The 12,648-nt window shown below is 39.4% G+C and overlaps 1 protein-coding gene across 1 annotated transcript in view; it reads right to left on the bottom strand.

Annotated features, from left to right (window-relative positions):
• The window catches only part of mtr (5-methyltetrahydrofolate-homocysteine methyltransferase), a 36,695-nt gene extending 24,099 nt beyond the window's left edge, over positions 1-12,596 (bottom strand). The window contains exons 1-14 of the mRNA XM_023418921.2: positions 12,416-12,596; positions 10,533-10,744; positions 10,048-10,137; positions 7,999-8,068; positions 7,784-7,876; positions 6,803-6,909; positions 6,280-6,339; positions 5,957-6,051; positions 5,723-5,823; positions 4,751-4,812; positions 3,229-3,296; positions 3,038-3,117; positions 1,860-1,972; positions 1,584-1,724 (exon numbers count right to left, since the gene is read on the bottom strand). Coding sequence (XP_023274689.1) covers positions 1,584-1,724; positions 1,860-1,972; positions 3,038-3,117; positions 3,229-3,296; positions 4,751-4,812; positions 5,723-5,823; positions 5,957-6,051; positions 6,280-6,339; positions 6,803-6,909; positions 7,784-7,876; positions 7,999-8,068; positions 10,048-10,137; positions 10,533-10,744; positions 12,416-12,458 — 1,335 coding nt within the window. The 5' untranslated portion in view covers positions 12,459-12,596. The remainder of the gene's footprint in view (positions 1-1,583; positions 1,725-1,859; positions 1,973-3,037; positions 3,118-3,228; positions 3,297-4,750; positions 4,813-5,722; positions 5,824-5,956; positions 6,052-6,279; positions 6,340-6,802; positions 6,910-7,783; positions 7,877-7,998; positions 8,069-10,047; positions 10,138-10,532; positions 10,745-12,415) is intronic.
• Positions 12,597-12,648: the final 52 nt, after the last annotated feature.

A 12,648-nucleotide genomic window follows, 5' to 3' on the forward strand; every position in this document is an offset into this window, starting at 1 on the left:
CAATACATAGAGGAACCTGGGGAGGAGGAGGAGAGGTTCAGTCTCCTCTGATTTACTGAGCAGGTTAATTAACAGTCTTGTTATTGAGAAGTTCATGTGCTAACTTAAGGCATTTTCAAGAGAAAACAAAAAGGAAAATAAAATGTGAACAAACAACTGAAAGTGATGGAGAACACTGTGAAAGATCAGAGTGAACACAAAAAAATAGTTTACAAATGATACATTTGGAGACTCTGCTGCAAGTTTGTGTTTTTGTGATGTAAGTTTCTGATGTAAAAAACAAGTACCAATTTTTAACTAGTCTGTCTATCCCCACATGAACTCTGCAGTCATACAGGCAGCAGCTCTGGGCTGATAAACACTAGTCTGAAGGAGCTGTCTGACACAGCACTGCACTTCATTCTTTTAGTCCATACCATAGAGGAGCTCTGTGATTTGCAGACATTTGTGTCAGGAGAGGAAGAACAAAATCCCTGTTGGATATTAGTTTGTTATCCTCAGCTTCTCATTCACTTCTTTTAAGAATCAGTCATCAAAGCAAGTACAAAGACAGTGATCTCTGTCCACACGTTCAAATATTCCAAATGGTGGATTCACCCTCAGCTCAGCTAAAATATATAGATCTATACTATACTGTCTGTCTTTCTCACACTGTGACATTAACACAACAGCCAGGTTGTTAATCAGTTCCCCTTCACCGAAACATTTTCTGTCCATTAATCACTGTAAACAAACAAATAAAATCTCTATGAAGCTTTAGACGGTTCTTTCACTTCTGTTGTGTTTTTAATGTCACACATTAATGTTTCTAGCTCCACTGGATTTAAATGGAGCCTCTGCTCTTTATTTTTCTGTTGCCATGGTGAATCATAGTATCGGAGCTCCGTTGCTCATCATGGCAGCAGCTACAGTGCTCCATCTGTGTCTGCACAGGATGCCTTCAGGCACAGCATTGAGTGCATGTCACCTGGGTGTTGGCAGCGCTCAGAAGCCAAGACAAAAGCACTAAAGAAAACAGACCTAAAGCCTAAAAATACGCTTTGGTTCATGCATGTAGTTGGAGTAAAACATAAGCTGCTACAGTCTGTGTGGACAGACAGAAGTGTATCTGTTCCATCAGACGTGTGAGAAGGACGACTGTAGAATTAAAATGCTTTCTGCGTAGACATACAGCTACATTCTGGATGGGTCAACTTTGCTTGTGCACAGCTGCACACGTTTGTTTCTTTCTATTCTGTTTCTTGCTGCTACATCCATACAGCTGTGTGACTGCACAAAAGAAAATGAAATGTGTGAGGCTGAATTAAAGAATACAAAATTTAGTGATATTGACATCTCTTTCAATCACAATCTGCAACGTGCAAGATGTCAAACTGGGTGCTAGAGTATTTCTGTCCTTGTAACAAAATACTTGAATGATCTAGTATACTTTCATTCTATTTTCTGTAATATATGATTCTATAATAATATAACAATATTGCAATATACCCAATACGATATAATAACATGGCCTATAATAACATGGCCGAAAATATCTTCTTGAGAAATTGTGTGTGTTCATTTCAAATGCCTTTAAATCTTACCCGGGCAATGTCTGGCTCAGAGGCAATGAGTTTACAAAATCGAGCCATGGCTGTAGGCCCTTCAAGCATCCCCTCATCCATGTTTAAATCCAGGACTTGGGCCCCCATCTCCACCTGGGCCTTAGCAATACTTAGTGCCTCCTGGAAAACAAAGAGGGACGCACACACCAAACAGTTAATTGCAATATTGAGTTTCTCCTCTGCTCATGCTTTGACTGCAAACTCTGAAATAAATGAATACATAAAAAAAACATTTTTTCTGAAATTCTGTCTCACCTCATAGTTTCCTGCCATGATCAACTTGGCGAATTTGCGTGACCCAGCCACATTGCATCGCTCTCCAATGTTTACAAAGTTGGTATAAGGGCCGATCCTGAATGGCTCTAAACCTTTAAATCAAACAGACATTTTATCTCACTGACATCCTGTAATTTGGATAAGAATAAGCAGAGGTAAGGAGCTCTCCTGTAGCAGGGCATGGAAGTTTCAGCACCACTATTTCATTTTAAAGATAAAGATACAAACAAACTCCTATGTCTGGATGTAGATGTATCAAAGTATCAAATAACAGCTGGGAATGTATAATAATAATATATATATATATATATATATATATACTGCATATAATGTACATTTGCACAGTTTTTAATTCCATCAGTAAAGCAACAGATTTATTCACACTCATCAGTGTTGCTCTGAGTTTCTCTTTTTAACCCAAATACTGTTTTATGTTAAGCTACCATCAATAAACTTCTACTGTTTGTACGTGTATTTCAAATTAAAAGCGTGCCAGGAAAGGGAGTGGTTATAGCTTTTGAGCTGCTAGAAGTTTTTTAATATGAAACAACAGCAGGAAGTGTTGTTGTCAAAAGCTCGGGACCTTGGGAACAACAGTTTGACAGAAACAATTAACCCAGGGTCCACTTATTAGCTGTTTCTGGAGCAGGTAACTGCATCTAATGGTTTTCTTCAGCAGACAGAGACTTTTTACTCATTACACATACATGATTATATTTTCTTTATTTTTCACTGAGCAAACTATGACTGTGAAAGGTGGTCAAAAGATCTGAATAAGCCTGTGTGTGGACATTTGCCAAACCACATTATACTGAAATGATCAAAATCAGGCAAACACAGAGGTGCTAAATCTGCATCAACAGCAAGCAGAAACATAAGCTACAAAACCTCACACACTAAGGTCTATCATTAATCTAAGCCTGTTTCCAAAAAGGGCCTTTGTTCTCTATGTGGTTAAGGTAAATAAATAAATCATTGAGAACTTACGGTAATGTAAGTCAATATTTTTTTTATATATTTATCGACAACCTGATCAACTAGGTCTTTACTAGTTTAAACAGGTAAAAGTCACTAAAAATTATATTCACATGTATTAGCATTATCTTTCTATCAAGTTTCACTACAGACTCCGCAGATGGTAACAGGAGTTATCATACCTGACAGCAGCAAGTAGTCTTGATAAATGTCAGCAGCAGGAGCTCTTGGCTTGCAGTTTCTAACTGCTTCATGTATGGCTCTGTAGGAGCAGGAAGGAGGGGAGAGACAAATTATTTTAAATCTTAAAAATTGTATGAAACTTAAGTTAACTTAATGTCAGAAAGAGACTTGTCAGAAACATGACAGTGACCTGATGTGTCCTGGAGTCGTCCCACAACAGCCTCCCACAATATTCACTAGTCCATCTCTAGCAAATTCCTGTAGACAAAAGACACAGAAACTTAGCTGCAGCAATGATGCAGTTTTATTTTTATTTTTTTCATTTTGAAATTAAATTTTATTTAACCAGGATGGTCTTTGAGACCAATGTCTTTTTCAAGAAAATTGTGTATGTTATAAACCAACACAGAGACAATACACACAGAAAGGAATAAAGAAAAGAACAGATAAAAGTACAACGCCATTATGAAATGCTTGACTTTAAGTTTACAATCATTTAATGTAGGAAAATATGCTTATTTGCTTTCTTTCTGAGAACCTCATGTCTGTGCGTTAAGTACAGAGCTGGAGTCAGGAAGTGGTTAGCCTAGCTTAGCATAAAGACTGCTTCCAGTCTTAGACATGTAATAGCTCAAACACATAAAACTAAAACCTTTCACGGGACATACACGGGTGAAAACTTGGCAGAGGTAATCAGTGTATTGGAGTTACAATGTAAAACCACACCCAACAAAAGAAAATGTTCTTTACAACATCATACATGTATGTCTTTAATTCACCAAAAATATAGAGTCCAGACTTCACACAGCAACACACAACAAAAATTCACTTTGTTCAGTTTAGTGTGTTGGATCTGTCCCGAGTTCCACAGCACCAGCACATAATGGGAGTTCCTCTTTCACTGTCTTACAGGCAGTGTTGAACTTGATGACCATTTCATTCTCCCCCACTGAGCGATTACTCTCATCTAACCACTGGAAACAACCCTGCTGGTTTTGTGTTTCTTACTATTGTGCATCTTAAAAGGTTCAAGTTTATACTGTGTTGACCCAGGAACTAGCTTAGTCTGTTGGCTAGTTGCCTGCAATGAACGGGCCACAAGGCCTATAATACACACTCAGAATAGCATTCCACAACCACAGGTACTGCACTGACCACTGCTGTCGAAGGTAGTAATTTTTCTTTTTCACTGGCTCAGTCTGCACTTGGAAGTCTCATCATCAGGTGTGTCTGACCTGTCGTTGGCACTCTCTCTCCACCAGCCTCCTCCATCCTCCCCTCATTTTGGGTGTACAAGCGTAATAATGAAAGTACAGGTAAGAAAACACCAATTGAGCCAGTGAAGAAGAAAAAGCACTAGTTTCAACCCCAGTAGCTAACAAAGTAACTGTGCTGGGGGTGCACCAAAAGATCAGCATGTACGAATGTGACCACGTAAAATTGTAACTCGCATATGCAGTGTGAGGCCCTGCTGACTCCAGCTCTGTACATAACACACGAATATGATATTAATATCTATCCTCTCATCCCATTCTAAGAAAAACAGCAAAAATTAATTTCTTGTTTTGGTGGTGGATTATTTGAAAACTTGCTTAGTTTAATCTACTTTTGTGGCATTTTGCTTTTAGGTGTGACATTACAGAGTGATGGGGAGTGTGGGTAGAGAATGAGACCTGGAGCACAGCATGCAAGTAGTAATAATAGAAGAGAACCTTTAAACTGGAGGCTGTTACTTCTGGAGTTTCATCATAGTCTCCAAATGTGTTGGGAAGACCTTTATCAGTAGAAGATAACACACACACAGCTCATGACATCATGATACACAATGCAACCTAAACTATGTCAAAGGTCCTGTGTGCTACAGTTGCTTATAAATACGAGCAGAATCATTTCAACTGTGTGAAAAAGGTCAGTTTGAGGCTGTAGTTTGTGTTGGTGGTAGAACACAGGAACACATTGAAAGCTGTTTCTAAGAGTGCCAAAATGTATTTATAAGTTTCAGTCCTTAATACGTGGAAATATAAAGTAAATCATGCTTGGTGGTTATATGTGTACCATATTCAAGTCAGTAATATTTATTATGGAGCCTCGAGTGTGCCAATGGATTTATCATAGATTTATGCAACGTTAAATTACAATTAATTAATACATTTATGCTGTATTTATTGCAGTTGCATTTAAATGGTAAAATAGTAAACTTATATGTCATTCTGTTTTGAAATGATCAAATAATAATTCAATTTTAAAATGGAATGGTATATAAAGATTAAAAAGGCTTAAATAATTTAAAGACATCTGCTCAGTGTCATATTAGAAAATGAAGTTCAACCCACAGAGCAACAGCAGGTGCTCTACTTGGCCAACTGTTACCACACAACTACCTAATCTAAGTGGCAAATCTAATTATCATTTTTAGTTGATTGATCTCTGATTTGTATTTGTTATTTAACTTGTTAACTTATTCATTAAACACTGAAAGATTGTATAATGGCACACTCCAGCCTTCGTACACTCTGCTCATCTGCTGTAATCAGTCCTGCTATCATACACTCAGAGCAAAGGAACCCAAATCTTTTTTATGTAAAATCTGGATTGAAGCCTTGAGTGCTTTGTAATTACATTTTAACTATAAGCTGTTTCAGGCCTGGATTTGAAGATATGTAGTTGGTTAGACTGTGGGTTACCTGCGTTAGGATAACAGATAATGAAAGCTGTGGTGCTTTTTCCAATGGCCTCAATGAATGGTCTCATCTCTGTCGCACCCAAAGCACAGTTCAGACCAATACTGCAACATACAGAGGGACAAAACCAGTAAGAGACGGGGCTTTATTCCAGTAATAAGGCACAGTTGTGTTATTGTCAAGACTCCAATGATATGACATAGTAAGTGTAGTTAGGTTTGAGGTTCAGTAACTCACCACAGTGGTTTAGCATGGGATACACTCACTACAAAAGCCTCTCCAGTCTGACCAGACAGAGTTCTTCCACTCCGGTCAACAATGGTCCCTGAGATCTAGATTGTGAGTGGGAGAGGGCAAAAGAAATATTTAAATATAAGCTCAACTAAACCCTAAAGAACACAATCATGCTTGGTTAGCTCCAATACAGCTGACATAATGGCCAAATGTCCATCCTTTTTTTTTTTTTTTTTTTGAACAATTTCTTTTTTTTGTAAACAAAAAACAAAATAAACAAAATTGAGGAAAATATGGTCTGAATATAATAAAAAAAATAAACATACAAATATAGGTTTTCTTTCATAGCTGCTTTCAAACAGCAGGTCGATGGCGAACAAGGCAGCCTGTATAAGGGAAAATAAATCATTAGATGCACCAATCACTGTACATAAAACATCAGGGCCCATATTCACAAAGTATTTTATCTTACCACTAAGAGTTCTCCTAAGTCGCAATTAAAGCTTCTAACTAAACGTTTTCTCCTAAATCCTCTTCACAAAGCTGCTGAGACCAACTTTTACTAAGGAAAAGTGAAAATATCAGCGACTGGTTGATGAAAGACCATCTGTGCTGGTAAAAACACATGTAACATTTCTCTGTAGTTGTTGAAGATCTAAAGGAAATGGTATGAATTGTCCTATGATGTGGGTCCACAGAGACATTTATTGTTTGGTGAATAGATCAGCTTACAAGTGGCTTATATATCTCCAAGTTGTCAGCATTGCAAAGTTGCATTTTCTCCGTTGAAGTAGCAGCTTTGTGAATACGGGTCCTGGTTACATAATGAAATCAGTTATATGGGGCTACCTTAGCGTTGGCAGTGTCGAAGATGGTTTCAACCAGAAGGATGTCTGCTCCTCCATCTAATAAACCCCTGACCTGCTCTGTGTAGGCTTCTACTAGCTCATCAAATTCTGGGGAAGAAACACACACACACACACACACACACACACACAAACACACACACGAGTTATTTCATTTCTGTGTTTAATGTTGAGGTTGTTATTAGTGGTGTTGTCAACTGCTTAATACTGAGAGTTGTTTCTGAAGAAGGTCAGAAACTTCATGTATAGATATCTGCTAAGCCACATGTTTATGAATTGAAAATTGAAATTTTCTGTTACAGATGTGAAACCAAAGAGACTACTCTTCTAATGTATGAGAATAGAAAATAGATGTCCACGTGTTTCTAATAGGTTAAAGGTACGTGAGGGAGGGGCAAGAGGTCAAATAAACAACTAACCACCATATGACCAATACCCTGACATTTAAACACAGCCAGTGACAAACTCAACTGTTGTGGTCACGTGGTGGGCAAAGGTTAAATTTGACATTACACATACATCATGTCTCTTTTACTTTCCAGAATGGCTGCTAGAAATTCTATGGCCCCTAAAACAGTAAATAATATATGTATGTCTTAGGGCCCCTGTCCACCTCTTGGTCACTGAATCATTCATTTATCACTTCTCCTTTTTTTTATCTAACTTTATAGTAGCCACAGTTAAAGGTTGTTAAATGTAGGGCTTTTTAATATCACATAGAATGAACTTTCCTATCTTTCTTATCCTATGAAAGTATGATGGAAACCAGTAGAGACCATATGACCTAAAATGATTTTTTATTGTATCACAAGAGACAATATTTATATTTTCTGTAAAGTAAATATAATACTTTTTAATACCTGCTAAGACCTTCAGGAAAGTTAATCAAATGTTTTTAAGATGTTCCAGGACCTGCGGATACACTGAAAAAGCACAGACATAAAAAATGTGTAAGTCATCTTACTGATGTTCCTGAAGTCCGGTCTCTCCACAGATGGTGATACAGACAGGGTTTTATTGGTGGGACCCACTGCCCCAGCCACATAGCGTTTGCAGCCTGATAACAGACACAGGTTACAGTTGAAGCTACACGAACAAGGAATTCCCCTGAGGGTCAGGGACTGTACGTTTATCTACCAGAAAGCGATATGGTGCTCTAATGCTAAAAACTCAGCTTACCAGTTTGTTTGGTAATTTCATCAGCTGCCCTTCTTGCCAGCTCCGCTGACACTCTGTTCAGTCGATAAGCCTGCACCACAAACACACAACCACCACCAAAAGCAGAGGTTTACTTTTTAAATAAGATAAATGAGCTTGTGACAAACAACATAATTATTTTTATGATTATCTTGAACTGGAAATAGTCTTATCTGGTCACTTGGTAACTACATGCAAAAACCCCTGTACACTACTACGCCATCAGTGAGCATCAGACAGCCCACCCTGACGGAGTTCTCATTCTTGCTGGGGATTTCATCATTTTAACATTTTGACATCCAGCTTGAATATGATCCTTTCAAACAGCTGCCTCAGGTCACTCTCCATTAAGATCCTTGAATTGTGTGTAAATCCTGATCCTGAACTGTATAGGTAGCATCTAATACAACCTGTTTGTTGATGGTGTGATTTTCCTGTTTACAGATACCTCCTCCTCCATTGGTGGTGCAAAAATTTTTACATTCGTTCCATCTCTGGCACCGATCGCACCAGGTAGACTGGCATTGTCATGAATCTGCTTTATTTCTCTGTAGCTGTTGAACACCTAAAAAGAAGTCGTATGAATTGTCCTATGACGTCGGGTCAGAGCGCATTTATTGTTTGGTGAATAGATCGGCTTTTCTCTGTTGCCAACTAGAGCAGCATTGCCAAACACTTAACTTCTGCACTGATCGGGTTGTTTCGGTTGGTAGGAGATGTTATTGCATCTTCTCACACACTCCACAACGATCATAATTCCCTCGTGATTGAGTCGTATCTTTTAAGTAATTCAGCATCATGTAAGGTTTACAAAACACTGCAACGTGGAATGACAGCAGCCCTTTAAGATTCTTTGTGATTTGGTCTTAGTGAGTTAGGAGTCTCTCGACTAATTTTAACTTCTCCCACGGTTAGCTGCTACTTTTAGTGCTAAGTGACTTTGTGAATTGATCTTAGTCAAAAAAATTAGGACTCTAAGTTAGGACTGACACGCCCATTATTTTTAGGAGTTTCTCCTAAATCTGCAAGTTAGGAGCTACTATTAGTCTTAAGATGCTTTGTGAATTCTGGCCCAGATGAACATCCTGACCAGTACAGCTGCTGCACTGCGCTCGCTCAAACCTCAAGACCCAGCAGCACAGCCGGAAGATCATCGGTGCCTCACTCCCCTCCCTCCTGGACATTTACAACACCCACCCAGCCCGGAAAGGAACCAGCAGTGCAAGTGACCCCAGCCCATTCCTTTTCAGTCTCCTGCCGTCATATTCGGTCCTCTACATGTCCTGTACATATAGCAGAATTGACAATAAAGTTGACTTTAACTTGATGTAGACCTATACAGCAGCAACAGCTTATATCTGCCTACATTATAGTGTGTTAGAGATCACATTTTTCCCCATTCTGATGTTTGATGTGAACATTAACTGAAGCTCCTGACCTGTATCTGCAGGTTTATACACTGCACTGCCACCACACGATTGGCTAACTGGAAAATTGTATGAATAAGCAGGTGTACAGGTGTTCCTAATAATGTGGTCAGTAAGTATATAATGTTTTGAAACTAGGTAACACATTACTGTGTGATTATTACCTAATTTAATACAGATGATTTGATTATGTGTTATATGACTTTCTTAGGCCAAAGTTAGTAGAGTGAGTATATTATCAATATTATTTTCTGGTAAGAGTTTTGCAAATTGACACTTTGTTGTGAAAATAGAGCCAAAAAAATTGTAAAATACTTTAAATTGGAGAAATACATGTCTTCTCTGTTCATTCATAACGGTAAGAGTTTTACTAAGACAAGCTGTCTCAGCTGTCTCAGCTGAATGCTGAGAGGATGTTGTAGTTTAAGGTGCAGTTAAAAGCAAGGACACAGAACTAGGTGAAGAGTGTACAGTTGTTTGTAGAAGTGGGGGAATTCATCAGCAGTTAATGAATTAACACCAGTCAGTCTGTGTATTTAACCTTTGTTTCTACATCTACGTAACTACATGAGTCCACGCTGGTCTAACAATGTTGACATCATACCATGTGCTCCAGTCCATAGTCTGCCTGAGCAATGGAAGTGCTACTGAATGTGTTGGTCTCTATGATATCCGCCCCAGCCTGCAGGTACTCCTTTATACAGAGGAGAGCAAAGGTTACGTACATCCAAAACAGACAAGATTCAAGCCACTACGAGAAACACTGTCCCCGTTACTCTGGATGATCCACAGACATCACTGTGGACAGTTTTCATGAGGACAATTCTTTTAGTACACAGTGGTTCGCAGGGAGGTGTGTGGATTATCAAGATTAACATCGACAAAACATTATTCCTGCAAAACATGTTGGCTTTGAGTTTGTCAAATGTCATTTTACACTGATTTTAAGCAACACAAACAAAATTCAATTTCAGTTCATCATTTCATTTGTATTGGTTTGGTTGCACAAATATCTCAAAATCCCACACTAAACTGATATGAACTGACACCACGACAGCTAAGTGAGAAAAAGTTGTTTGGGTGAATTACCTTGTGTATTTTGTAAATTATATCTGGCTGTGTGATACTGAGAAGGTCGTTGTTGCCCTTCAATGAAAGCGGGTGCTCTTTAAACTCGTCGCCCCTGAAATGCTCCTCTTCAAGCTTATGCTGCTGGATCATGGTTCCCATCCCACCATCCAGGACCATAATCCTTTGCTGCAGCACTGCTCGTAGCTCAGACTCTAATGGACATCTGCATCCTAGAAAGAAAGTGGGTAAGTTTTCAAATACATTTAGTGTAAGACAAGCAGCTGATAACCAACAACACTTTAATTGAAAACTTAACTATCAACTAAGTAATAATGAAGTAATAATGTGACTGGTTCCATTCTTCTGGTAAAAATTGTTTTTCTCCTTTTAACTCTAGGACTGCCAGTCACCACTCTGACTGCGTGGCTGTTTCTGTATTTAACGGTGACTCCAAGGGAGGATGAGGAACATCCACTACCAGGCTGCAGTCTAGCCGCAATAACAAATGGAAGATGGCGACAAGTTCGGGCACACAACTTTTTTTACCGTGGTATCAAAACAGGTATCGAGAATTGTGGAATTTCACTGGTATTGGTATCGACTACTACATTTCTGGTAGCGTGACATCCCTAGCAGCAACACAGCCTACAAAAGCTGCAGACACCAAGGCAGACATGGAGACAAAAGTAAAGTTACCAGCAACAAAGTTGTTATAAAGACTCCAGCCAAAGTTAGCCTAGTCAACGACCAGCTCACTCCCACCACCTGACTCACCCCCACCCTTTCCGGATGACCTCGGTAAAGAGGAGCCTATACAGGTAAATAAATACCCAACTCATCTATATAGTGTTGCCTATAATCACAGCCTGATTACATTATAAAATGCAAGCGGTTCTTTGGCCTTGATTGTTCAGCATACGCACCTTTGCAATTATCACATGTATTTACAGATTGATCCAGATCAAAAGAGCAGCATATGTACAACTTGGCGATTATCAGTTTTCGGTGTCTCCACAAGTGCAACCCCAATAATTTCTGGAACCTGAGGACACATACCAGGCCTGGGTATGTGTCTTTGGGCCACTCGGCCAGTCATTTTGCTGGACTAATGGAGTCTAGGCTGAGATACAGCTGGAGGTACAACAATCCCTAATTGCCTTAACCTTACTGTTAACCAGTACCAAAGTCCGCTAGAGGGCGGCGCATATAAGAAATAGCAGTTACTATGAGTACATGTGTAGCTCTCTAACTGCAGGCCCAGCTGGCCCCCTTTTTTGGTATATGTTGCTGAGTTGCCAAGGAGGCTGCATATGTTCTGGGGTTTTATAGGGGGCCACAGTGTGTTGTTGCTAGATCTCAAAGGTCTCATGGGGCATTCGGATACAAATCAACAACAGCACCATTGCATCCCATTATTTCCACTGGTCTGTGCTGCACCATGAGCCCATGCATAGTGCAGGTGCTGTCTCTTATACACATCTACAGGCCATCAGGGTTCTGAGGCGGAGCCTGAAGGAATTAGCCAATTGTGAAGCCCATAAAAAGGCTCCCACATACTCATAGAACTGGAGTTACGCCCCGTAACTACTGTTTCTCACTCAGCCCGTGGACTGGTTGCCCTTGTTTGCTTAGTTGTCACCATACTGGTCATAAGAGCGTTTCTATTACATGACCAGCTTACACACTTAACCTGCTCTGTCATACTAGCAGCAATACATTTTCTATCATTGCTAAGTCTACACAAAATGACCTGTTACATCTTGTTACATGTAACACACTGATGTTAGTTAATCAGTATAACTTGACACACGTACACACACGTGGTGTAACAAGTAGCTGGAAACTATAAGGCAGAAGGCTAAAAGCTAACAGTTAACATTGGGAAAGCTAAGTGTATTTACCCGCTTCTGAAGAGTACTGGTGAAAGGCATTAGTCGGAGCCATCTTGTGAAGAGCCAGCCTTGAGAACAGTCCCACAGTCCGTCTGAAGACCAAACTGTTAATTTTTGAGCTCAGACTATTACAACAACTCGGCTCTTATTTCTGCAGCTCCCAGCCTGCCGGCAGCGACATCTGCACTTCCGGCTTGAAACATTCACAATAAAAGCTTCATGACAACGCTGATGTGTTGTAT

Source organism: Seriola lalandi, unplaced genomic scaffold, assembly GCF_002814215.2.
Source record: "Seriola lalandi dorsalis isolate HSWRI2012SDOR001 ecotype SW California unplaced genomic scaffold, Sedor1 jcf7180002054585, whole genome shotgun sequence".
In the NCBI taxonomy this organism is placed as follows: Eukaryota; Metazoa; Chordata; class Actinopteri; order Carangiformes; family Carangidae; genus Seriola; species Seriola lalandi.